The sequence below is a fragment of the Sus scrofa genome, chromosome 9, assembly GCF_000003025.6.
Source record: "Sus scrofa isolate TJ Tabasco breed Duroc chromosome 9, Sscrofa11.1, whole genome shotgun sequence".
NCBI lineage: Eukaryota > Metazoa > Chordata > Mammalia > Artiodactyla > Suidae > Sus > Sus scrofa.
The window spans coordinates 103,399,342-103,423,367 of record NC_010451.4 but is presented as its reverse complement, the minus strand read 5'-3'; the positions used below and the strand labels follow the sequence as shown (position 1 = coordinate 103,423,367).

At 42.0% G+C, this 24,026-nt stretch overlaps 1 protein-coding gene across 1 annotated transcript in view; it reads left to right on the top strand.

The window, feature by feature from the left end:
- Positions 3,314 to 24,026, top strand: part of SLC26A5 (solute carrier family 26 member 5) — a 37,497-nt gene continuing 16,784 nt past the window's right edge. The window contains 8 exon segments of the mRNA NM_001135963.1: positions 3,314 to 3,465; positions 7,021 to 7,160; positions 11,342 to 11,452; positions 12,455 to 12,621; positions 13,184 to 13,348; positions 15,169 to 15,321; positions 20,793 to 20,834; positions 20,837 to 20,874. Coding sequence (NP_001129435.1) covers positions 3,314 to 3,465; positions 7,021 to 7,160; positions 11,342 to 11,452; positions 12,455 to 12,621; positions 13,184 to 13,348; positions 15,169 to 15,321; positions 20,793 to 20,834; positions 20,837 to 20,874 — 968 coding nt within the window.

Here is a 24,026-nt window from a genome sequence, read left to right as displayed (position 1 = left end):
TGATCCTGGTATCACCTGAGACTACTGGTCTAACCCGAGACCTTTTGAGGGTCATGCTCTGATTTTACAATTTCACTTGAAATCGCCTGTCTCACCCAAAACCTCAAGTCTCACTTGAGACCCTTGGAAGCTTACTGACCCCCATTCCCCAACCACCAAGGGTCTCTCCTGCCTTGGTCCATTAACAAAAGTTGCCTGGTCATTGTGTGATTTCCCGAGTTGTTGAGAACCCTCCACAGGTTTGAAGTTCACAGGCACTCAGACTTCTCAATTTAGGGCCACCGCTACAGGCCCTGGGATGTGTCTCCCCTCCTTGAGAATCTGCACTCCAGTGGACCCCAAATCCCGGACGAGCCCCCAAATCTGTTAGGGAGATGGCTCAGATTGTCATTGTTGGAAAATGAAACACATGAACATGGGGAGATCTCGACAAGGCTCTTTACTTCTGCAGAAGGGTGCAGGTACTCAAAAAGCGTGTGCAAAGAAGCAAAGACCCTCCCTATTTATCCCTAACGCAGGTGATGGGCCTGTCCCCTTCCCATCGGTCAGGTCAGGGCGCACATTCTTCTCGGTTGGCTAATCTGAAACAAATTGTTACTGGGAGAAGAAGGAAAGAGGAGGGGGGGTGTCGCAGGAAGGCGTTTCAGCAGAAACCTGAGCAAAATGGAGTAACCAAGATTTCCTTTGCTAGAAAAGACATTATTTTACTTTCCACATGAAGTTTCGGTAGTAGGGGCAGGGGAGGTGGTGTTACTGTGTGTCAGACCCATTCGCATGTCTCAACCCAGTCATTCTTGGATATCATGATGAGCTCCTGGAATAATAAATAAGTTAGATGAGAAGCCAACCAGCCTTGCTACTGAGACCAGCTCAGCAGATGAGGACTGAAGAACGGGTGCTGTGAAACTTAAGAAAAAATTAGCATAAAACAAGACACAGAGATATTTATCTTAATTAAAGGTGGGAGCTGGGGACTCAAGGCCTTAGGGACCAAGAGCGCTGCCTCAAGAAACCACACTGCTTTTATTGTGTTCTTTAGGGGGTTGTAAGTGAAAGAGACAGGTTTTTTTTTTATTATTATTATTTTAAGAGTTTTTTATTATTTTAAAAGTCACATAGCTGGTGGATGGTTAAGCTTTTATTCTGACCTTTAGGCATTAACAGTCATTAGCATTTGAGGAAGCTTGGCATTGGCTATCTATGCATAGCATCTAGAGAATCCTCACTGTGCTTCTGCAAATGGCATGAGTATCTGCAGCAATCCTGTGTGCCTAGGTTTGCACCTCGGTTCTCCTTGCTGATGCATATCCTGCTACCAACCCCTGATAAACCCATTGGGGCCATGAGGCTCATCTTCCTCTTATTCTTAAGAGGACATATCATGCTGTGCAAATGGCGTGCCAATCTGCACAGGTCCTGCGTGCCTAGACCAACACATTATGTCCCCATTCAGCTGACCACATGAATAACTTATGCCTTTAGGTCTTTGTTCTTAAGCTTAAGTCATTTACCAGCATTGCAACTGTTCTTCGAGCAGGAATATGTGGTAAAGTAAAGCAGGACAAGATGGAGTTTTCAGCATAGACAATAGAAGCAAAGAGGCTAAGAAAATATTGTAGAAACATGTCTCCCAACACCTTGCTAACTCTCAAACAGTTGAAGGCCTACAATCTGTATTGGCCAGATTCTTCTGTGGAATCCTCTTTCTTCAGGCTTATCTTCCATCTCATCCATAATGATACTTGGTTGCATTTGCTGCTGGAATTCCCTTTTATTCTAGACTCTAAATTTTCAACCTCCGTGTATAGAGGCCTTTATTTTGCGTGATAGTTTCTGGTTGGTCACACAAACGTGATTTCAGTTTGAGTGTAATTAGTTTGGTGAAAACTTAAGTTTTCACCCCAAGGGAATTGTATTGACCAGCATCAGCAATTCCCTAGAGCCCACCAACATCACACAGACACCTCATCGTTGACATGCTAACCCCCGACTTCTCTGCCTTTAACTTCCTTCAGTTGGAACTGGTTTCAGTTGTTGGTTTGGGGCATATAATTTTTTATTATTAAATGCATCATTCAAATTCACAGACAAAGAGTTATGTGCCAAACCCTAGTTTACTTACCACAGGGCTTAATCAAATCTCAACATTTTGCTCTATTTCTGCCAATTATTTTTTACAAACTAAAACATAGCGCAAAGCTCCCTTGTGTCTCTTCCAAATCTCATTCCCCTTCTTTCCGACAGTAACACCCTCCTGATCTTAGTGTTTATCATTGTCCTGCATGCTTTTTATACACTCACTACATACATGTGTGTATACAATGTATATTATTAAACTGTATTTAAATAATTGCATCCTTGAAGTATCCATCTGTGCCTTGCATTTTATTGAAAATTACATTTTTGAAATTTATTAATGATGACACATAGATTTAGTTCATATTTTTAAGATACTACATAATGTTCAATTTATGACTATACTGAAATTTATTTTTTATTGAATACAGGTACATCTGGGTTTTAGCAATTTTTCACTGTCAAAACTGCAGTGAACATCCTTGTACACATTTCTATGTGCACAAACATATCAGACTTTTATTCCTTAATCATTTATTTTACTCATATGAGAAGGATTCATTATGTAGCTAGGTAGATAGGCAGACAGACAGAGATATATTGCCAACAGAGTCAACTTTAAAATGATATAACATTGCACTGATGTTTTCAACCTGTGTAGCCTATCACAAAAGTCACCAGGAACTTCCCCCACGGAGACATAAGTCTCAGGTGTGAACCGTAGAATAATTTAAGGAGTAACCAAATGTGAGTACAGAATTGGAAAGGGGGCTAAAGTACCTTCAAGAAACTTGGGGCCAATTTAAGGACTAATCTTGCCCTTCTTTCTGTTTCTTTGACATGTAAATGGTTAGTGTTGACCTGATTCACTGTTCCCCTAATATTGACCTAGAGCCAACTCGTGCAATATTTGGTCACCAAATTTAATAGAATCCTTTGTTAGGAGTATCCACATTACCCACTCATTGCCCTGGGAGGAAATAAGTCACATGTTTTCTGTTGACTTTGATTTCCTTTCACTTATTAGTGCCTCCCATGTCCCGATTGCCAAGTTAAGTCTCTGGGTTTCCAAAGATGGAAAAGTCCTCAGGAGAACTTACAAGAATGTCTCCAGGAAGAGATGCTTAGGAACATCTGGCAGCAGGATTCTGGCATCTGAAATAGAGTTTTCATTTTCTCCCTTAGTGACACTCAGGAAATGCTTGTCTTTGCTGTTGATGCATAATTTCAGAGTACTATGGATCATGCTGAAGAAAATGAACTCCTTGCAGCAACCCAGCGGTACTATGTGGAAAGACCTATCTTTAGTCATCCTGTCCTCCAGGAAAGACTCCACAAGAAGGACAAGATTTCAGATTCCATCGGGGATAAGCTGAAACAGGCATTCACGTATGTTGTTTTAACCTGTTTCCTTTATTCTGTCGTTCAGTTAGGAGGGGAGCAAGGTCAGATGTACAAAGAGAATTGGGTGACATGGAGAAAAAAAAACAAATGTCATCAGTCGTGATTTGCGGAGCCGTCCCCACAGTTCATTCAGCTGTAGCTGTCTCATAAAACACCTTATGTATTTCACCATATGTATTAAATCCCCACTGTGCCTATGTCTCTATAAAGGGTTATATAAACAACCCACTATCCATTTCTCCACCCACCTTCGCAATATCCACCTCTTCCCTTTGTCTCTCGGAATATTCCATCTACTGTGTCTTTTTCCCACTTCTACTCCATGTGGCAACACCTTGAATCTATGAATCTAGGTCCCAGCCTAAGTTATCAAGGATACTCAGTGTCCTGTGACTCTTCATGGTGAAGACACTTCCACAGCCGTGTTGCCGACCTGGGAATATTGATACATGTGTGCCCACCATGTGTACCTCTTAATAGCTCCCAGACTTCAAACCCAAACCATCTGATTGCTGACTCCTGTACCCTGGAAACCACAGCTTCTGTGCTGTGTTCATTTAAGCTTCAGTGACCCTATACTCTAGGTATGACATCAGGAGAGGTTAAAAATATATACGCTGGTGTCCAACTGACTGTTAATCCTAATTTCAACCATCTACTAACTGTGCACTTCATTTATCTACCCTGTGAAAAGGGGGTGATAATAATACTTAACATCATAGAGTGACCTATTACTATGTGAAAAACCTATCAATATATGCAAAGTGCAAGGTATATGGCAAGCACCATATAAATGTGGCTATTATTACTATCTCAACTTTCTAAACAGAGAAGACTGGTGTCAGAGCTGGTTTGCTTCACTCAAATTCATTGCTTTCGTTATATTTGCATCACATTTTGCTTCCAGGAAATTCCAACATCTACTTAACAGATATTCTTAACTGCTAAAGATGCTATGTAAAATACTGTGCATACTGCAATAATGCATTATTTTTTAAATGGAATAAATTGCTCCCTGGTCACCAGGAGGACTTGAGGCTGTCACGGTGGCAATGGAACTCATCTGTCCATACCCTTATTCATTGATGTCTTTAATTATGGGCATAGACTGGCAAAGGACTGGTCAAGGCCCAGAATATAGAATAAAGTTAATTAAATCATTTAGGAATTAAATGCAAGCCTTGGTTTTACCATCATGGCATTCCTCCTAACCAGTACAACCAGCCGTAGACTCTACTCCAGTGACAAACGATGTATTGTTTTTAAATTAATGTATAGTTGCTTTAGAATGTTGTGTTGGGAGTTCCCGTCATGGCGCAGTGGTTAACGAATCCGACTAGGAACCATGAGGTTGAGGGTTCGATCCCTGCCCTTGCTCAGTGGGTTCAGGATCCAGTGCTGCTGTGAGCTGTGGTGTAGGTTGCAGACGCAGCTCGGATCCCGCGTTGCTGTGGCTCTGGCGTAGGCCGGTGGCTATGGCTCCGATTAGACCCCTAGCCTGGGAACCTCCATATGCTGTAGGTGCAGCCCTAGAAAAGGCAAAAAGACAACAACAACAAAATGTTGTGTTAATTTCTGCTGTACAACAAAGTGATTCAGATAGATATATTTATGTATATAGATATAAATTCTTTTTATGTTCTTTTCCATTACGATTTATCACGGGATAGTGAGTCTAGTTCCCTGTGATATACAGTAGGACTTTGTTTGTCCATTCTATATGTAATAGTTTGCACCTGCTAATCCCAAACTCCCAATCCTTCCCTCTCCCCCTTGGCAACCACAAGTCTGTTCTCTATGTCTGTGAGTCTGTTTTTGTTTCATAGATAAGTTTAGACTAATGATGTTTTGAATTTCCCTAATCAAAGACTGTAAAGCATTGGACACATGTTCACAAAGCTCATAATACCAGTATAAATGTCCTTCATTTTATAAGGAAAGGGAAAACTGAATGTGTAGATGCTTCTCAGTGGTTCCACCTTCAAAAATTAACTCAATCAGTAAATAATCCTCCTACTTCACTATTACACTCAAAATAGAAAGTACATTAAGGATTTCACCTATTGAAATAATAGCTTCTATGTGGTACATATACACAATGGAATATTACTCAGCCATTAAAAGAAACGAAATACCAGAATTTTTTGCAACATGGATGGACCTAGAAACTATCATGCTAAGTGAAGTCAGCCATACAATGAGACACCAACATCAAATGCTTTCACTGACATGTGGAATCTGAAAAAAGGACAAGACGAACTTCTTTGCAGGACAGATGCTGACTCACAGACATTGAAAAACTTATGGTCTCCGGAGGAGACAGTTTCGGGTGTAGGGGGATGTGCCTGGGCTGTGGGATGGAAATCCTGTGAAATTAGATTGTTATGATCATTATACAACTACAGATGTGATAAATTCATTTAAGTAATAAAAAAAATGAAAAAAAGAAAAAAAAAATCTGCAGGAGGTTCCAATTCCTGGAAACACCCAAGCTCGCCTTGGCACAACTGGCCCAGGGCAAATGGCCTGTGAGCTTGTCCTTGTCAGAAAATGTTCTTTGTATGGCATTAAATAAATAAATAAGTGCATGCATACATACTTGCATACATACATACAAAAAAAAAAGAATCGAGTTGTTTTCAATCTAATGTCTTTGTATTATTTCCTTCTAATATTCTTATATAGTGTGAATTAATTTGAACACTACCCTTTATAGCTTTTATTTACTTAGGTCCCCAAATCAAATGCACAAAAATAGTAAAAGGAAGTATTCAGAGAACAGTGGTGGCTATTAGTTTTCTGTCTAGTAACAATAGCACCAAATTTAGTATAAGAAAACCTTGTTCTTTTCTGTCTCAATAAAATTTCCCATTCTACAGAAGTCACAGATACCGACAGCTCCAGAGTTAAACATGTCATAGCCCTTTCATCAGAGAGAAACTTTCTTGGTTTAAGTCCAAAGAATCTTGAGAAGGGACCCTTTCACTCAGATTGAGTCAGAGGTCTTCCTTGGACCAATCAATTTTGGCCACTGTGAATGAGGTCTGCTATTATTGACTCCACTTGAGTCTTATTCCCACTTTTGGACCAATCAGCTTTTGCCAGGAATATGGATTTACATAAGACTTAGAATTTCTCACAGGAGCTTTATGAATGAAGTGGAGGGCAAAACATCTTCCCATATAAAGAAAAATCCTTGGCAACCAAAATAAATCTACCACATTAAATGTTATTATTAAAAATTCAAAAAAAAAAAGAAATAATAGCTTCTGGGATATCTCAACTATTTTGAAGCTAATTTTTTCTTATTTTTCATGGTCAATTGTAGAGCATTATTGTGAATCCAACTCAGAGGTTCCTATTTTTAAAAAATAATAATAATCCATTCTTCTCGTCCCTGATCTCTGCAGAGTGGAAAGGTCATCCTTAGCATGAACTGTGCATTCTTGCTTATTGCTCCAGGATGTGAGGAAGGAAAACTGCGTTGGTGTGAATTCTGCAGAAATGATCCTCATGTCATCTATTTCTTTGTCCTCCCAGATGCACTCCAAAGAAAATACGAAATATCATTTACATGTTCCTTCCCATAACCAAGTGGTTGCCTGCGTACAAATTCAAGGAATATGTGTTGGGTGACTTGGTATCTGGCATAAGCACAGGGGTGCTGCAGCTTCCTCAAGGTCGGTAGAATATATTTCTTTTTTTCTCTCCTCTGCTACCGTCTCCTCAAATAATTGCTTGACCATATTTCTGTTTAATTTCATCATGGCTGTAAATTCATAGTTTTTATCATATCATTCTAGTAACATTTAACGTGTCTGAAGGTACGCTTCAGAAAAGTTTAACCCTTTGAAAGCCCCAGAGATATTAGTTGAGAATATAGTGATACTCTTTTACAGATCAGTACACGTAGGAACTGGCTGGGCATTGCTTTCTGTTGCTAAGTTGATCAGTCATTCCATGAACATGTTGTTGGGGTTGTCCTTGTTAAGGTTCTTGACTTATAAGTACATATTCTAATTACAAGCACCGTGATAGACTGAATCCCTCTGCATTTATGTGATTTTATATGGGATATAAGAATTTGAGAAAATACTCATTGATTATTCATCTCTTCATATACATTCAACAAGTATCTGCCTGGCCCTCCCCGTCCTCATGGAACTAACTCTCCAATCATGAAGCACATAAAAGCACACATAGGGAGTTCCCGTTGTGGTGCAGTGGAAACAAATCCGACTCTTAACCATGAAGATGTGGGTTCAATCCCTGACCTCACTCAATGGGTCAGGGATCCAGTGTTGCTGCAAGCTGTGGTGTAGGCGGGCAGCTGTAGCTCCAATTCAACTTCTAGCCTGGGAACTTCCATATGCCACTGGCACAGCCCTAAAAAGCAAACAAAACAAAGCAAAACTAACAAACAGAAAAACAAAACAAAAAAACCCACCACGCATAAATTTTAATTACAGTGATGATAAACACTATGAAGGATACGGGGAACTATGAGATAATAATAGGGAGACTAAGTCACAAGAACCCCTTTAAGAAGGGGAGATTGAGCTGAGACTGAAAGGATGAATAAGAGGCCGGTAAAGAATGAGAAGAGCTGAATTTCAGGAGGAAGGAATAGCATGTGTGAAGGCACTTGGCAGGGAAAAGCACTGGGTATTTGGAACTTGGTTTGAAGAATTACAAGAAAGGCAGTGTGCTAGGAGCGTCAGGAGTGAGGGGCCAGTGGCCAGCGGGGCTGGCAGTGGCAGATCTGCACAACTCAGAGGCCCCTCTTGGATTTCATTCTGAGTGCCACGAAAGCTATCAGCATGCTTTTCACTTGGGTTTGGGGTCGGAGATCACTGAGACTGCTGTGTGGGGAATGGACCTGGTTGGTGGAGCGGCGCTAGAGTGAGTGTGGGGAAGCCAATTGGAAGTGCTAGTGACTCGGTATAGTCAAAACGGGATAATTGCTTCAATAGCCTCTCTATCGGCTGGCCAAAAAAATCTCTTGCCTTTTCTAGTTTCCCAGAAATTAATTATCCAATGATCAATTTTTAAAAATAATCATTCTCCCAATGATCAATCAGCTGAGTTTTTAATTTTCCAAGTGACCGAGTTACTGAATCTATTAAATCTGTTAAACAGGTTTAGAATCATTGTCCCAACCACTTTGGTACCAACACCCCAAGTAGAGAAAGGAATATATTTAAAGGTGGAGGAGTTCCTGCTGTGGCACAACGGGGGTCAGCATCATCTTTGGAGCGCTGGAGTGCATGTTCGATTCCTGGCCTGGCACAGTGGGTTAAGGACCTGGCATTGCTGCAGCTTCGGCTTGGATCGCAACTGCAGCTCGGATCTGATCCTGGCAGGGGACCTCCATGTGCTGCCGAGTGGCCAAAAACGAAAAAAAAATAAAGGTGGAGGTGAGGGCAGGGGGAGGAGCAGCATCTAAGGAGGGAAAGTCTAGAAACTAGACTAACATTCAGTGAAGTCAGACTGACAGAGCTATGGGAAATGGCTGCAGTGAATTCATGTAAATGCATACTTCTGAGAAATCTTCAGGATTTACACATACATGTATACATTTACAGCACAAGGCAGGTGGTCAGCTGCCCCCAGAGAAAAAGAGTTACACTGACAACTGAGGGTTCCCCAGCTAAGAAAGTTAACAGCAGTAAACCAAGTGGGCCAATGCATATGAAGCTTCAGAAAGAGAGAAAATAAACCAAACAGGAAGAAAGAACTCGTTAGGAACGTATATGATGGAAAGGGCAAAATCGGAAATGTCTGCGCTATCATATCCTTTAGAAAGATATGAAAACATAGTCCATGAAACAAGGACAGGGTGCAGTTTTTAAAAGAGCATTCAGAGAATAAAAAGAACTCACAGAAATTAAAAGCATGATATCTGGAATAAAATATTCAGTCACAGAGTTGAAAGATAAAGTAGAGGAAATTTCCTGAAGGTAGAAGAAAAAGATAAATAAATGGACAATAAGAGAGAAAAGCTAAGAACACAGAGGATCAGTCCTGGTGTTTCCTTCATACATCTACTGAGAGTCCCAGAAAGAAGATAAACAGAGGGAGGAGATTGTCACAGGGTAGTCTCAGGATTGAAACACATGAGTTTTCAGACTGAGAGCAACCACCGAGTACCCAGTGGAATAAATGAAAAATTAACTTAAGACACACCATTGTAAAATAGCAGAACACCAGGAATAAACAGAAGATCCCAAAACTTTCTAGAAAGGGAAGCGTCACATCATTGTGAAATTATGATTAAAGAGAAGCTGAAAAATAGACATTAAAGAACATCAGTAGTTTATGTCTAAAACTGATAAACTTAGAAATAACAATGTAAACACATCCTTTAGAACAAGTTTCTCAAACCCACACCATATACATTGTTGGTAGTAGGGCTGTCCCATGCATCATGGCATGTTCGGCAGCATCCTTGGCCTCTACCTACTAGATGCAATAGCAGCTCTGTCCCCAAGTGTGAATAAAAAAATGTCTTCAGACCTTGCCTACTGTCCCCTGGGCATGAGCAGAATCCTCTCAGTTGAGAACTGATAACTTAGAGAAAATGGAGCTAAATAATAAAAAACAGCTAAAAGAGTGGAAGTGAGTGCCTCTGGGGATTGACCCTATAGGTAAGGCAGACGAGTGCTGGCTTTTCCTCTGAGCCTCCCTAGTAATGTTTGGCTTTTTAAACTATGGGCATGCATTCGTTTGCTAGAAATAAAATGCTCTTTTTAAAATTAAAGTGACCATATTATTACATACAAAATAGGGATGCTTTCCCAACTCTTCTTTTGCTAAAATATTCTTATCCACAACATGATAGTGCATTACACGAATTTTCTAGTTGCCCCAGATATTTGGGTGAGGCCCCGAGGCTGAGAACAAAGGGTGTTTATTGTCTTCACATTCTGAAAAGGCATTCCAGCCCATCTATGCGAAACTACAAGTGGATGACACACATGCTCTCGCTTTAGTGCATCACTTTGGCAGGATATGTGAGGGGGCGAGGAGATTGATATTAGATTTGCAATGAGAATTTTCTAGAGAAAGGTGAAAAAAGCCATCTGCATTTCTCCTCCACCTAAAGCCAAGGAAGGAAGGACAGCTAGAGAACCACTCAGAGCACCAGACCCGTGTCCTCTGGAGCTGGTGGGTGCTGTTGCCTAATTCTTGCAAGAAAAAATAATCTGCAGGTGAAAGGATGTGAACTGCATCTAGACAGCAGAATGAAGAGGAGCCCTCTGCTGGTGGGCACCACCTACGCTTCCAGTGTTTCCTGGGGCAAAGCATGGGATAACTGGGTGCCCTGGGAGGTAACCAGGCTTGGCTCAGTTGAAAGGTATGGGCCCAGGAAGACTGCCCTTAGGCTGGACAGCTGTCAGCAGAAGGAACCTGGAAGAGGTATAAGAACTGGAACCTGGAAGGGGGTCAAGGTCAGGGAGGGGGCGTCACATGGGCCAGAAGTTCATCACTGAAGAGAGGTCTCCAAAGGACCCTGAGAACACCCCACTGGAGACACAGCTGGCCTTTGGGCATCAACACCAGATTCTGGCTGCACCAGTCAAGACTTTCTACCCTTATGTTAAGTTGGAAAAGAATAAAGCAGGAGAAAATGCAGCCCTGACAAAGAGGAGATAACAAGGAAAACTGCCACAGCCTGGACTCTGTAAGCACAAATGTAGGGTTCCATGTAGGAGTGGGGTGGAAGGGTGGGCACGCTAAGGCGCATCTGCTTAAATTAACATGGTTTCACTTGTCCATCATAAAGAACCAAGAGCAAAATACATAGAGCCTGCTGTGTTCTAATGATTTCCCCATTTCTGTTTGGTTTTTAATCCTACAGGTTTGGCCTTTGCAATGTTGGCAGCTGTGCCTCCAGTGTTTGGCCTGTACTCTTCGTTTTACCCTGTTATCATGTATTGTTTTTTTGGAACCTCCAGACACATATCCATAGGTAAACATCATAGTTGATATTCTTGTACCTCTCCTTGTGAATTTCCAAGCTTTGCAGTCTGCCAAAGAAATAGCATGTTTGTTATTAGGACATCTGCTCAGTAGTAGCTTCTGTTAACTGTATGCCCAGTAGGCTTTTTAAACAAGTACACCCACCAAGATTTCTAAAACTAATAGTTTTCTTATAATCTGGGCATAATGAAAAAAAAAAAAAGACAGTTTTTTTCTTGTGTGAAAAGAGTTGTTGAAGTCTGTGACATGAGTACTTCAGTTCATAATGGTTTTCTTTTATCTGGTTTTTCTTTTTATTTATTTTATCAGTGGTACCGCAAGTTCCTACTCACTATGCATGTACTGTCTTTGCATCTTATTTTAGGCTCTGAATTGGACATGGTTTCTCTTTCATGTATTTAGGATCAGATTTCTATGGATTTCATAATAGTGTTGGCACTGCTTGAGGCTGCCACAGCCAACACACACCCAAGGTCTCAAGTGTCCATTGCTGGGTGACAAATACCCTCCCCCCGACACACACACACACAAATTTAGCAGGTAAAATCAGCTGTCATTTTATCTCCCACAGCTCCTCTGGGAGAGGATTTGGAAAGAGCTCATTTGGGCAGTTTTGGCTCAGTGTCTCTTCAGCAGTCGAGAGTCCCCCACCCATCCTGCTCTCCTGACCTCCCCCCTCACCTGCTCTCCACTCTCCAAGTGGTCCTGAGTGGGGCTTTCTTGCAGGCAGGGCTACAACACAAGCAAGTAGTGCGGCTCTCAGGCACTGTCACTTCTGCTGTGTTCTTGTGGTTACGGGCATGTCCCAAGGAGAGACCTCATGGGGATGTGTCAAGGTTCTAGAAGAGTATGTGAGATGGAAGATAGCATCACAGTGCACCGTTATTTCAAGGAGAATTTACTGACCCCACCTGTGTCTCCAGATATATTGGCACCAACCACGTTAGGCACGCTGAAAGCGCTCTCCCTGATGAATGACTCCTTATTTCAGGTCCGTTTGCTGTTATCAGCCTGATGATAGGCGGCGTGGCTGTTCGGTTAGTTCCAGATGATATAGTCATCCCGGGAGGAGTGAACGCAACCAATGGTACAGAGGCAAGAGATGCCTTGAGAGTGAAAGTCGCCATGTCTGTGACCTTACTTTCAGGAATCATTCAGGTAAGACTCACAGATGCAGAAATGGGCTCTCATTTTCCCATTTAATAAGTATCCATTGAGCTTTCTTGGCTAGTCTACGTGGTGGGCAGGGTCAGCTAGCAAAAATCCAGAGTTCCAGGTTTGTGGTACTGAGCCGCGCCAATCCTGCTGCATGTCTTCCTTAAACTGATACTGACTAGGAGCTTGCTAGCTTCGGTTGGATACTCTAGAGACGTCCAAAAGCAAAGCAAACTTGAAGCAGGATTGCTCAGTAATGGAAGAGAGCATCTCTCATCTGCCTGGAAGGAACAGGAAGTGCCATGACCAAGCTCGCCCCCACTACCTAGGGACAAGGAAAGTATGCACGTGCCGGGTCTCGGGGCTCTAGGCCCCTCCAGACCTTCCACTGTTTTACACATAACCAGCGATTGATTTGTTAGCTGCTTCCCTGCTGCAGGTGCAGGTTTGTAGTGTTAGAAAGTGGTCCAGGAAGAACTTTTGAATGTGTTCTGTTGGCTTTAACTTCCTCATCTACCATGTGATTTGTTTGTTTCTTTGTCATTTAAAAAAAAAAAAAAAACAGTTTTGCCTAGGTGTCTGTCGGTTTGGGTTTGTGGCCATCTATCTCACGGAGCCCCTGGTCCGTGGGTTTACCACCGCGGCAGCCGTGCACGTCTTCACCTCCATGTTAAAATACCTGTTTGGCGTTAAAACAAAGCGGTACAGTGGGATCTTTTCGGTGGTGTATGTAAGTAAGCAACTTTCTGACTTACTGGTGTTTGTTTCCCCTTCTTTATTTTTCCCCCTTTCTCTTCCCTATCTCTTTCACTTTCAAGCCTCCCTTATTTCCAAGAATTTCAACAGAGTGGAGAAGATTTCATTACTCTTAGGCTTCTCTAAGAAGAGCTCCACAAGGGAATTAAACCATAAAGTCTCATTTCGTTAATATGTGACCCTGTCTACCTCACATGGAATGTTTTTGTTAGATCTTTATTTGGTGATACGGCAACACCCTAATTAGCTGCAGAGACTGCCTTTTCTTAAGACCAAATTAGGTTCTCTTTGGGAACTAACAGTTAAAAGGCATTATGGGATAACATTGCTCTCTCAAAAACTGCTTACTCAAGCAAGCAAAATAAATAAGTGTATAAAGAATTTCACTAACACAGTTAATCAGTTTAATAAAATATGCATAGACTCTTCTACCCACCTCAGAGAAAATATAAATTATTTGCAAAGGCATGTAAACTGGGAAAAATCGAGGTGCATTAATAAAACTGATCGGCTTGGTTGGAAAGGCTGGTGCTCAGTCATTAATATAAAACTGGACCCCCAGATTTTAATAAATAAATTTCCCTGTTTTCTCACACAGTATAATTAGCAAACAATAACTAAATATAGCTTTAAAAACTCCATACCTTTGGAAACCAAAAACCTAAATAACCCATGGACAAAGAGGAAAAGTATGAAATAATTAGGACCAAATGACAGTGGAAGTCCTGCATACCAGAACTTCTGAGATGCTGCTCCAGCTATTCTTAGAATGAAGGACCTAGAGCCTTTGAAGATCTTGGTGTGCCAGGCACTGCGTTGGGCCAAGCAGTGAGCAGGCAGATAGCGCCCCTGCCCTCTTGGAGCTTCCAGACCAGTGGGAAGACAAATAATAAACCACTAATCACGTGACTATGCGACTAATTACAAATTGTGTTCAGTGCTGTGAAGCAAAGTTCAATGCTATGAAAGTCGAATAGAAAGACCTTGAGATTAGGGGTCTAGGAAGGTCACTCTGAGGAAGTGACAGTTACCACTGAGTCCTTCCTTGATTAGAATGGAGTCCAACTGTGGGAACAGACCCTAAATAACTAAATTCTTCATTTCCCGTAATAGCTGGTAACATGCTTCTCACTCTGAGATTTCTCTAAGTGCCTTGTCACAAAGGAAATAGAACAGACAAGTGCGACTGAGTGTGGTCTAGGCTTTGATAGGGAAGGTGTGTAACCTGGGCTCAGTGGGAACCTGCTTTGCCAGGGTCCAGATGAGAACGGACTGTGTTTCGGGTGCTGAGGCCGTAGCCTTAGGAGAAAATTAAGTGGCTTTCTTCTCTAAGTATCCTGGGCTTCGTTCCAAGCTTCAGCCACTCTCTTGCCTTCAAAGCTCACCTGCTTCCTCTTTCATCTTCTAAGAGGCTCCCTCTTTGAGCATCCCAAAGCTTGTCTATATATTTATCTTTGGATTATGTTGCTGATGTCATCCCTAATCCTTTCCTAATGCTCAGGACTCAGTGTAAGGGTTACTTTTCTGAATTTTACAATCGTACCCTGAGACATTAGCATAGCAGAGAACATTGTAATGTAAGATTGCCGGGTAAGGGTTACAACGGCAGTGTTGTATGACTGGGTAAAAATGACTCCGAATTGGTGAAAGCTGCCAAGAAAGAGATTTCCACAAAACTTTCAGCTGGTAACGTCCAGTACTGGGACGGCCAGTGTGAATTAGCGCACAAGACCATCTCTGTCTACTCAGGAGCTATATTGCTTGAGGTAACACCCAGTGTTCACTGTGTTACAGAGTACAGTCGCTGTGCTGCAGAATGTTAAAAACCTCAACGTGTGTTCCCTAGGCGTTGGGCTGATGGTTTTTGGTTTGCTGTTGGGTGGCAAGGAGTTTAATGAGAGATTTAAAGAGAAATTGCCAGCACCCATCCCTTTAGAGTTCTTCGCGGTAAGTCGACTTCTGACCATGTTCACGCAGCTATTTCCATGACATGTTTAGAGGTGGATGGGGGTGGAGGGAGTTAGAATGTTTTTCGCTCCGTTCTGCAAAGAGACGGCTAGAATTTGTCAAGGGGATCTTTTACAAATATACTGGCAAAAAAGAAGAGTGTTAATGCATGGGCATGGATGATTTTTAAAATACCGAAGTTCCCTGGTTGGAGCACCAGATTAAGGACCCAGCATTGTCCCTGCTATGGCTCTGATCACTGCTGTGGCATGGGTTTGACCCCTGGCCCAGTAACTGCTACATGCCACAGGTACAGCCAAAAAGAAAAAAAAAAATATATCTATAGGCGAAGACTATCCATAAAAATATGAATGTAAATTATCTCTGAAATTATGGATATTTTTCTTTCTCAAAGATTTTATTGTCCAGTTGTTTTATAATGAATATGTCAAACTTTAGTAATCTGAAAATGAGTACCTGTTTCCATTTTGAAAAGAGCAAAAGTTCCCAACTTTCTAGGCTCCTGGCGCTCCTAGGCTGAAAGACTTAATTAACTCCATTGCTGAGGAGTTAGGTTCAGACAAATGAATATATATTTATGTCTTACGACTTAAGAACTGTTTATAAAAATAATGTACATAAATTGAAACAAAGTGTATTTTATTACATTCTTAAATATCCACAGTAATTTATTAATGAATGTGTGTGGCTGGTGGGCACTTGACAGGCCCTCAAACCTTGGGAGCAGAGGGACACCAGTACCTTCATTTCCTGTTCACTTTGATTTTTGTGTGGTACCTGCTTTTTTAAAAATTTAACTTTATTTTATTTTTCAGCTTTATGGAGTTTGACAAATGAAATCATGAGATATTTAAAATATACATTGTGAGGATTTGCTATACACATACATCCTGTGGAAGCCATTTTATTTTATTTTTTTCATTGTTTAAGGTTTTAGGGAAGTATGGTTGGTTTACAGTGTTGTGATAATTTCTACTGTACAGCAGAGTGATTCAGTTATGCATATGTATACAGCCATTCTCTTTGAGTTTCTTTTCCCACATAGATTATCAAAGAATATTGGTTGAATATTGGGTAGAGTTGTCTGCACTATACAGCAGGTCCCCATTGGCCAGTCATTCCATATACCTCAGGGCATATGCCAGTCCCAAACCCCCAGTCCATTCCTTCCCTCCACACACACCTGTCCCCTTTAGTAACCATACGTTTTTCAAAGTCTTTGAGTCTGGCCCTGTTTTTTTGTTTGTTTGTTTGTTTGTTTGTTTGTTTGTTTGGGGTTTTTTTTTGTTTTTGCCTTTTATGACGCCACACCTGTGACATATGGAGGTTTGGAGGTTCCCAGGCTAAGGGTCCAATCAGAGCTACTGCTGCTGGCCTACACCACAGCCACAGCAATGCCAGATCCAAGTGGCATCTGCAACCTATACCACAGCTTATGGCAACGCCAGATCCTTAACCCACTGACTGTGGCCAGGGATGGAACCCGCAACCTCATGGTTCCTGGTTGGATTCGTTTCTGCTGCATCATGATGGGAACTCCTGGTACCTGCTTTTTAAAAAATTTATTTAAGTATGGTTGATTTACAATGTCATGATAATTTCTTCTGTACGACATAGTGATTCGGTTTATATATATATACACACACACACACATATTCTTTTTCATATTCTTTTCTATTAGGTTTATTCGAGATAGTGAGTATAGTTCGCTGTGCTATACAGTAGGACCTTGTTGTTTATCCATTCCATATATAACAGTTTGTATCTGCTAATCCAGACTCCCACTCCATCCCTCCCCAATGGCAACCATAAGTCTGTTTGCTATGTAATGTGAGTTTGTTCCTATTTTGTAGATAGGTTCGTTTGTGCTTTTTTTTTTTTTTTTTTTGTCTTTTTAGGGTTGCTCCTGTGGCATATGGAGGTTCCCAAGCTAGGGGTCGAATTGGAGCTACAGCTGTCGACCTCCTCCACAGCCATGGCAATGCCAGATCCGAGCCACGTCTGCAACCTATAGCACAGCTCATGGCAACGCTGAATCCTTAACCCACTGAGCAAGGCCAGGGATTGAACCCACATCCTCATGGATACTAGTCAGATTTATTTCCACTGAGCCTTGGCAAGAACTCCCATTTGTGCCGTATTTTAGATTATACATGTAAGTGACATTATATGTTTTTGTCTTTCTCTTTCAGACTTCTCTTAGTATGATAATCTCTAGATTCATCCATGTTGCTGCAGATGGCATTATTGTTTTTAAGGCTGAGTAATACTCCATTGTGTATATATATAATCACATTTTCTTCATTCATCAGTGGACATTTAGGTTGTTTCCGTGTCTTGGCTATTGTGAATAGTGCTGCTGTGAACATAGGGGTGCATGTATCTTTTTTGAATTATAGTTTTATCTGGACATATGCCCAGGAGTGGGATTGCTAGATCATATGGTAACTCTGTTTTTAGTTTTTTAAGGAACCTCCGTAATGTTTTCCATAGTTGGTTACACCAATTTTCATTCCCACCAACAGTGCAGGAGGGTTCCTTTTCTCCACACCCTCTCCAGCATTTGTTATTTGTAGACTTTTTGATGATGGCCATTCGGACCAGTGTAAAGTGGTAGGTACCTCATTGTAGTTTTGATTTGAGTTTCTTTAATAATTTGTGACGTTGAGCATCTTTTCATGTGCCTGTTGGCCATCTGTATATCTTCTTTGGAGGAATGTCTATGTAGGTCTTCAGCCCATTTTTGTTGAATTATTTTTTTGTTGTTGTTACTAATTGTATAAGCTGTTTATATATTTGGAAATTAAGCCCTTGTCAGTTGCAAATATTTTCTCCCAGTCTTTTTGTTTTGTTCATGGTTTTCTTTGCTGTACAAAAGCTTGTAAATTTGATTTGCATAGTGCTTGCTTTTTATCACAGCAACCACTAAACGCCCAGCTTTGCAAAGATATGTTGGATCAAAATGAATATGGTGGGAACTGATGTTGAAACTGTGAACTGCCTCAAACCAGAAGTTTGCATAGTATCTGACAGGTGTCATTATGTTTCCCTTAAACAATCACATCCCACAGCATCCTGATGAGCTCTCCTTGGGACCCTGGGGCACTTTGGTACATATGATTTGAGAAGCACAAGGAGATGAAATAAAAAGTATAGGTATCTGGTCCAAATTCAGCAGAAAGTTCCAGCCACTGGCTGGTACAGCTCAAAGGAAGCCAGTCCTTTGATCTTTTTCCTTGCTTTTGTCTTGTCTACACTTGAATAGGACTATCTCTCACCATTTCAAAACCTGTTCTGTCAGAGTTCCTGCTGTAGCACAGTGAGTTAAGGATCCAGCTTTGTCTTTGCACCAGCTTGGGTTGCCACTGAGGCGTGGGTTTTATCTGAGGCCTGACACCGTGGGGATCTGGGGTGGCGTAGGTCACAGCTGTGGCTCCCATTCAATCCCTGGCCCAGGAATGTCCATGTGTCGTGGGAATGGCTAAAACAAAGCAAGGCAAAACAACCTGTTCTCTCATTAGGCCTGGGCACAAAGCTCTTGTTTCCTCTGTGAGAACAGCAGGAGATGCTCAGCTCCTTTGCCTGACGAAAGAGCAAGGCAAGCCTTACTCATGAAGTAAATGATGAGGATTGTCTTTCCTGGCTTGGCTTCCTCATTCTGTCCATTTTCCAGATTCCCTTTAAAGTTTTCTTCATGTTTCCTGGGCCAGTGGTTCCCCAGAATTCTGTTCGCGTAATTACAGTGAACGAGTTGGCCTTTTTTTTTTTTTTTAAACTTCTTTTCTGTGTGCTCCTCAGAGCAAAGGGAAACCGTACTGGAAAATCTGTGGCAGAATCTTCATGACTCTTTTTTTCTTTTATCTTTTTGCCATTTCTTGGGCTGCTCCTGCAGCATATGGAGGTTCCCAGGCTAGGGGTCCAATCGGAGCTGCAGCCACTGGCCTACCCCAGAGCCACAGCAACTCAGGATCCGAGCCGTGTCTGCAACCTACACCACAGCTCACAGCAACACCGGATCCTTAACCCACTGAGCAAGGCCAGGGATCGAACCCGAAACCTCATGGTTCCTATTCGGATTTGTTAACCACTGAGCCATGACGGGAACTCCTCTTCATGACTCTTTAAACAAGAAATTTCTTTCTTATAAAATTTAGGAAGAGTTGCATTCTACTTCAAAGTGTATCTGTTTGTGTTTATAAGAAAGCTATGGTTTGAATTATTTACCACTGCATAAAGTTGATGCCTCAGGAACTTGAGCCACATCTATCCTGTAGATTTGAATACTCCAGACGCTCACCCAGTGTGATATGCACAAGAACGGTAACTAAGCATGACAAATAGGAGTTCCCACTGTGGCATAGTAGATTAATGGTTCAGCTGGTCTCTGTGGTGGTGCCAGTTCGATCCCTGGCCTGGCACAGTGGGTTAGGGATCCTGTATTGCCACAGATATGGCAGAGGCTGCAGCTACAGCTGCAGCTCATGTTTAGTCCCTAGTCCAGGAACTTGCCTGTGCCACGGGTGTGGCCGAAAAAGAAAAAATAAATTAAAAAAGGTAACAAACCTTATAACCAACCAGGAAGGGGAAGTTTGTCGTAGGGGCCAGAAGCAGGCAAACCCTTGGTCTCTCAGGCTGCAGTGTCTAATAACAAACTTACCTTCTTGTTGGTTCTCTGTAGCAGCCACCTCTGGGAGGGGGACTTGCTTCTATCCTTGGCCAGCCATATGCCTACTCTCCTGGGTGACCCACTCCGAGAGTTCTACAAGCAGTAACTCTTTGGGATAAAAACAGTTGTTATCTCCCATTGTTTTTCTCTTCTGGTAGCTCACTAGGATTATACCTTAGACACTAAATCTACACCCCGATAATCCAGGAAGCCTTATAAGCAAGGACACTCTGTGATGGGCAGTTTTGTTCTGACCCTGACTCTGCAACGGAAGTGGGAGAAGGCAGGCGTAGGGTGTTGATGGAGGCTTCTAACCACCTTGGTGCTGCTGTCTTCGAAAAAGAGTCAACATGAAGATTGTAGATCCAAACATACATGGTATCGTGAACCACTGTGATTATACCTCCCTCACAGTACATGTTTCAGTGTCCCTTATTAATGCCACCTTGGCCAGAGCCTCATTTCACCTGCCCCAAAGGCAAAGCCAACTCCTGAAAGGATTTATGGCCTCTTTCTTTTTGCAGCCAACTAGCCAGATACCTCAGAGTGGAGTAGGACAAAGAGAAAAGAATTTCAGGCCACCAGGAAATTGTTGAGTCCATTTTAATTTTGTGGGAGGGAGTCATTAGGATAAGTTAGAATTTTTGGAAGCTAACTGTAATTTGTTTAAAACTAAAAAAGTGAGAATAGATTTGGCTAGGCTAACAAGTTCTTTGGAGCTTATGTTTGTGGTGTTTGAATGTTCTTCTGATTTAAAGGTACGTTTGCATTTTGTCTGTTTCAGGTGGTTATGGGAACTGGCATTTCAGCTGGATTTAACTTGAAAGATCATACAATGTGGATGTCGTTGGGACCCTTCCTTTAGGGTAGGAAATTGGTGCTAAGTAACAGTATGACTTGAATAATCAATGAATCTATCCTTGTTTGTAACTCTTGCTTTAGTATTCTTTCAATGAAAAATCTTTTTTCCCTTGACACATCAAATAGCTGAAATCTTGAAGATTTTTTGTTCTTTTTTTTTAGCATGAGTGTGGGGAGGAGGTTATTGTGTAAAAAACACATAACATAAAATTTACTATCTTAATCGTTTTTAATCGTACGGTTTAGTAGTGAGTTTTCACGTTGTTGTGAAACGGATCTTCAAAATGTTTTCATCTCATAAATCTGAAATGCTAAACCATTAAACAGTAATTCTCCATTCTCCCTCCCTCCCTCCAGCTCTTACTTTCTATCTCTAAGAATCTGACTACCCCATATAAGTGAAATCATGCACTATTTTCCTTTTTTGTGACTGGCTTATTTCATTTAGCATAATATCCTTCAGATTCATCTATCTTGTAGCATGTGCCAGGATTTCCTTCTTTTTAAAGCAGGATTGGGAGTTCCCACTGTGGCACAATGGGATTGGCAGCATCTCTGCAGCGCCTGTGGGTTAAAGGATCCGGCGTAGTGATGGCTGTGGCATAGGTCGCAACTGTGGCTTGGATCTGATACCTGGCCTGGGAACCCCATGTGCCTCAAAGTGGCCAAGAAAGAAAGATAAATAAATAAATAAATAAAGCAGAATAAAATGGCCCATAATATACAGACCACATTTGGTTTATCCATTCATCCACTGATGAACGTTTGGGTTGCTTCTGCCTCTTAGCTATTGTGCATAATGCTGCTATGAGTCTGGGTGTGCAGTTAGCGCTTCAAGACCCTGCTTTTTGGATCTTTTGGATACATACATAGCCGTGGGATTGCTGGGTCCTATGGTAGTTCTATTTTAACTTTTTGAGGAACCTCCACACTGTTTTCCATAGTGGTTGCACCATTTTACAGTCCTACCAACAGTGGCATGTGGTTTTTCGTTTGGTTTTATTTCCTATTGTTTAGTATTTATCAGTTTTTTAGATCTCTTCCTGGGTGGCATAGAAATTAAGAGCAAAAAGACCTAAATCTAGGAGTTCCCATCATGGCGCAGTGGAAGCAAATCTAGCTAGTATCCATGAGGATGCAGGTTCCATCCCTGGCCTCGCTCAGTGGCTTAAGGATCTGGCATTGCCGTGAGCTGTGGTGTAGGTCACAACGCGGCTCAGATCTGGCGTGGCTGTGGCTCTGGCTGTGACTGTGGCCAGCAACTGCAGCTCCGATTTGACCCCTAGCCTGGGAATGTCCATATGCCAAAGATACAGCCCTAAAAAGACTGGGAAAAAAAAGACTTAAATCTAGCCTGCCACCTACTAGTTTTGTGACCTTGGGCAAGTCACCTACCCTCTCAGAGCTCCAGTTTCCCCCCCACCAGGTAAGCCTGATCGTTTGTGCCTGTCTCAAGGGCAGTTGTGGGAAATACGGGAGATCACGTCTGTAAAGCAGCCAGCACAGCACCTGGCGCACACAGTGCACGTGTGAGACATGTTAGTTCACAGTTCTGTGGCTCATTACAACAAGTTTTCTAGTTTCACATGAATAGTTCTTTGCTTCATCAGTTTTTCTCTTACCTAATTCTACATTTTAAAAATTGTACTATTATTTTTATGTTTGAAGGAGCAGGAGTGACTGATAGCCTCTCCTGGTCTCTGTATCTCTCTGTGTGTCTCTGTCTTTCTGTCTCTGGTACTGTCTCTTTCTCGCCACTGTATTCTCCCTCTTTCCAAAAGAACAGAGTCAGACATTTGCCCAGATGTTGGACATGGACAGAACCTGGCATTTTTCCATCAGGCCTTGCCTCTGGAACCATCTAAGAATCTCCGAGGAAGGACAGGGAGTAGGAGTTGCTCTCTTTAAGCCAAAGTTCACCCCAGGGAGCAAGTGTTAAAGGAGGAAGCCTGCACTCCACCTCGAAGCAATGAATTGCTGTCATAAACAAGTTACATAGGATTCATTGTAAAGGTATAATACAGTGATGGCCCTTGCTTCTCTAGTTGCACTTATCATTTTTAAGCACTTTCATACCCGTCATGTCAGTTAAAACGTCTCACAGTAATACTGTTGACATATGCTGTCCTCATTCATCAGATGAGGAAGTGCATTTATTCAGCACATGTTTATTGAGTGCCTAGCATGTGCCAGGGACACAGCAGTTAAGAATAAAAGCAAACATGCAGGTGCAAAGGTCCATGCTCTCCTGGAGCGCATGTTCTGCCAGGAGAGACAGACAGAAACTACATTGCTGAGATGTGCTGTAAAGACAGGGGAAGCCAGGTAAGCGATCTGAGGGGCTGGGCTTGCTGTTTTAGGTAGAATGTCAGGAAAGGTGACATTTGAGAGACATGAGTGAGGTTTGGTGAGTCTCAGCCTGGAGCCAGAGCTCAGTCTCCTGATACCGGTTGTGTGATCTTTCCATTACCTCACGTCTGGGTCTTTAACGTAATTAGTTTGGATCCAATAGATAACCCTGTTCAATAACTAATCACACAGTATACATGTGAGTTCTCATCCTTAGATTTCCTCTTTTGAGCATTCAAATGCTGCCATCATTCCCACCTCATGCCTTCCTTTCTTTATGGCTTTGTACCCAAATAGGTGGCTTTCCCTCTATATGTGAGAGCTAAACTTTTTTTTTTAAAGGTAAGAACATTTTGCCTTTTTGAAACTTGGCTTCCCAGAAATCTTATTTTTCTGGAACTTTGCCCCAGCCAAGGCAGGAAACCAATAATGCCTCCCTAACTAGCTGTCTTTGTACAATCATACTGTTTCAGGGGTCTGTGAGTCTTACTGCCAGACAACAGTGGCTTAAAACATCATCCATTTAGGAGTTCCCGTCGTGGTACAGTGGTTAACGAATCCAACTAGGAGCCATGAGGTTGCAGGTTCCGTCCCTGCCCTTGCTCAGTGGGTTAAGGATCCGGCGTTGCCGTGAGCTGTGGTGTAGGTTGCAGACGTGGCTCGGATCCTGCGTTGCTGTGGCTCTGGGGTAGGCCAGTGGCTGCAGTTCTGATTTGATCCCTTGCCTGGGAACCTCCATATACCGCAGGATTGGCCCTAGAAAAGGCAAAAAAAGACAAAAAAAAAAAAAAAAAACACATCATCCATT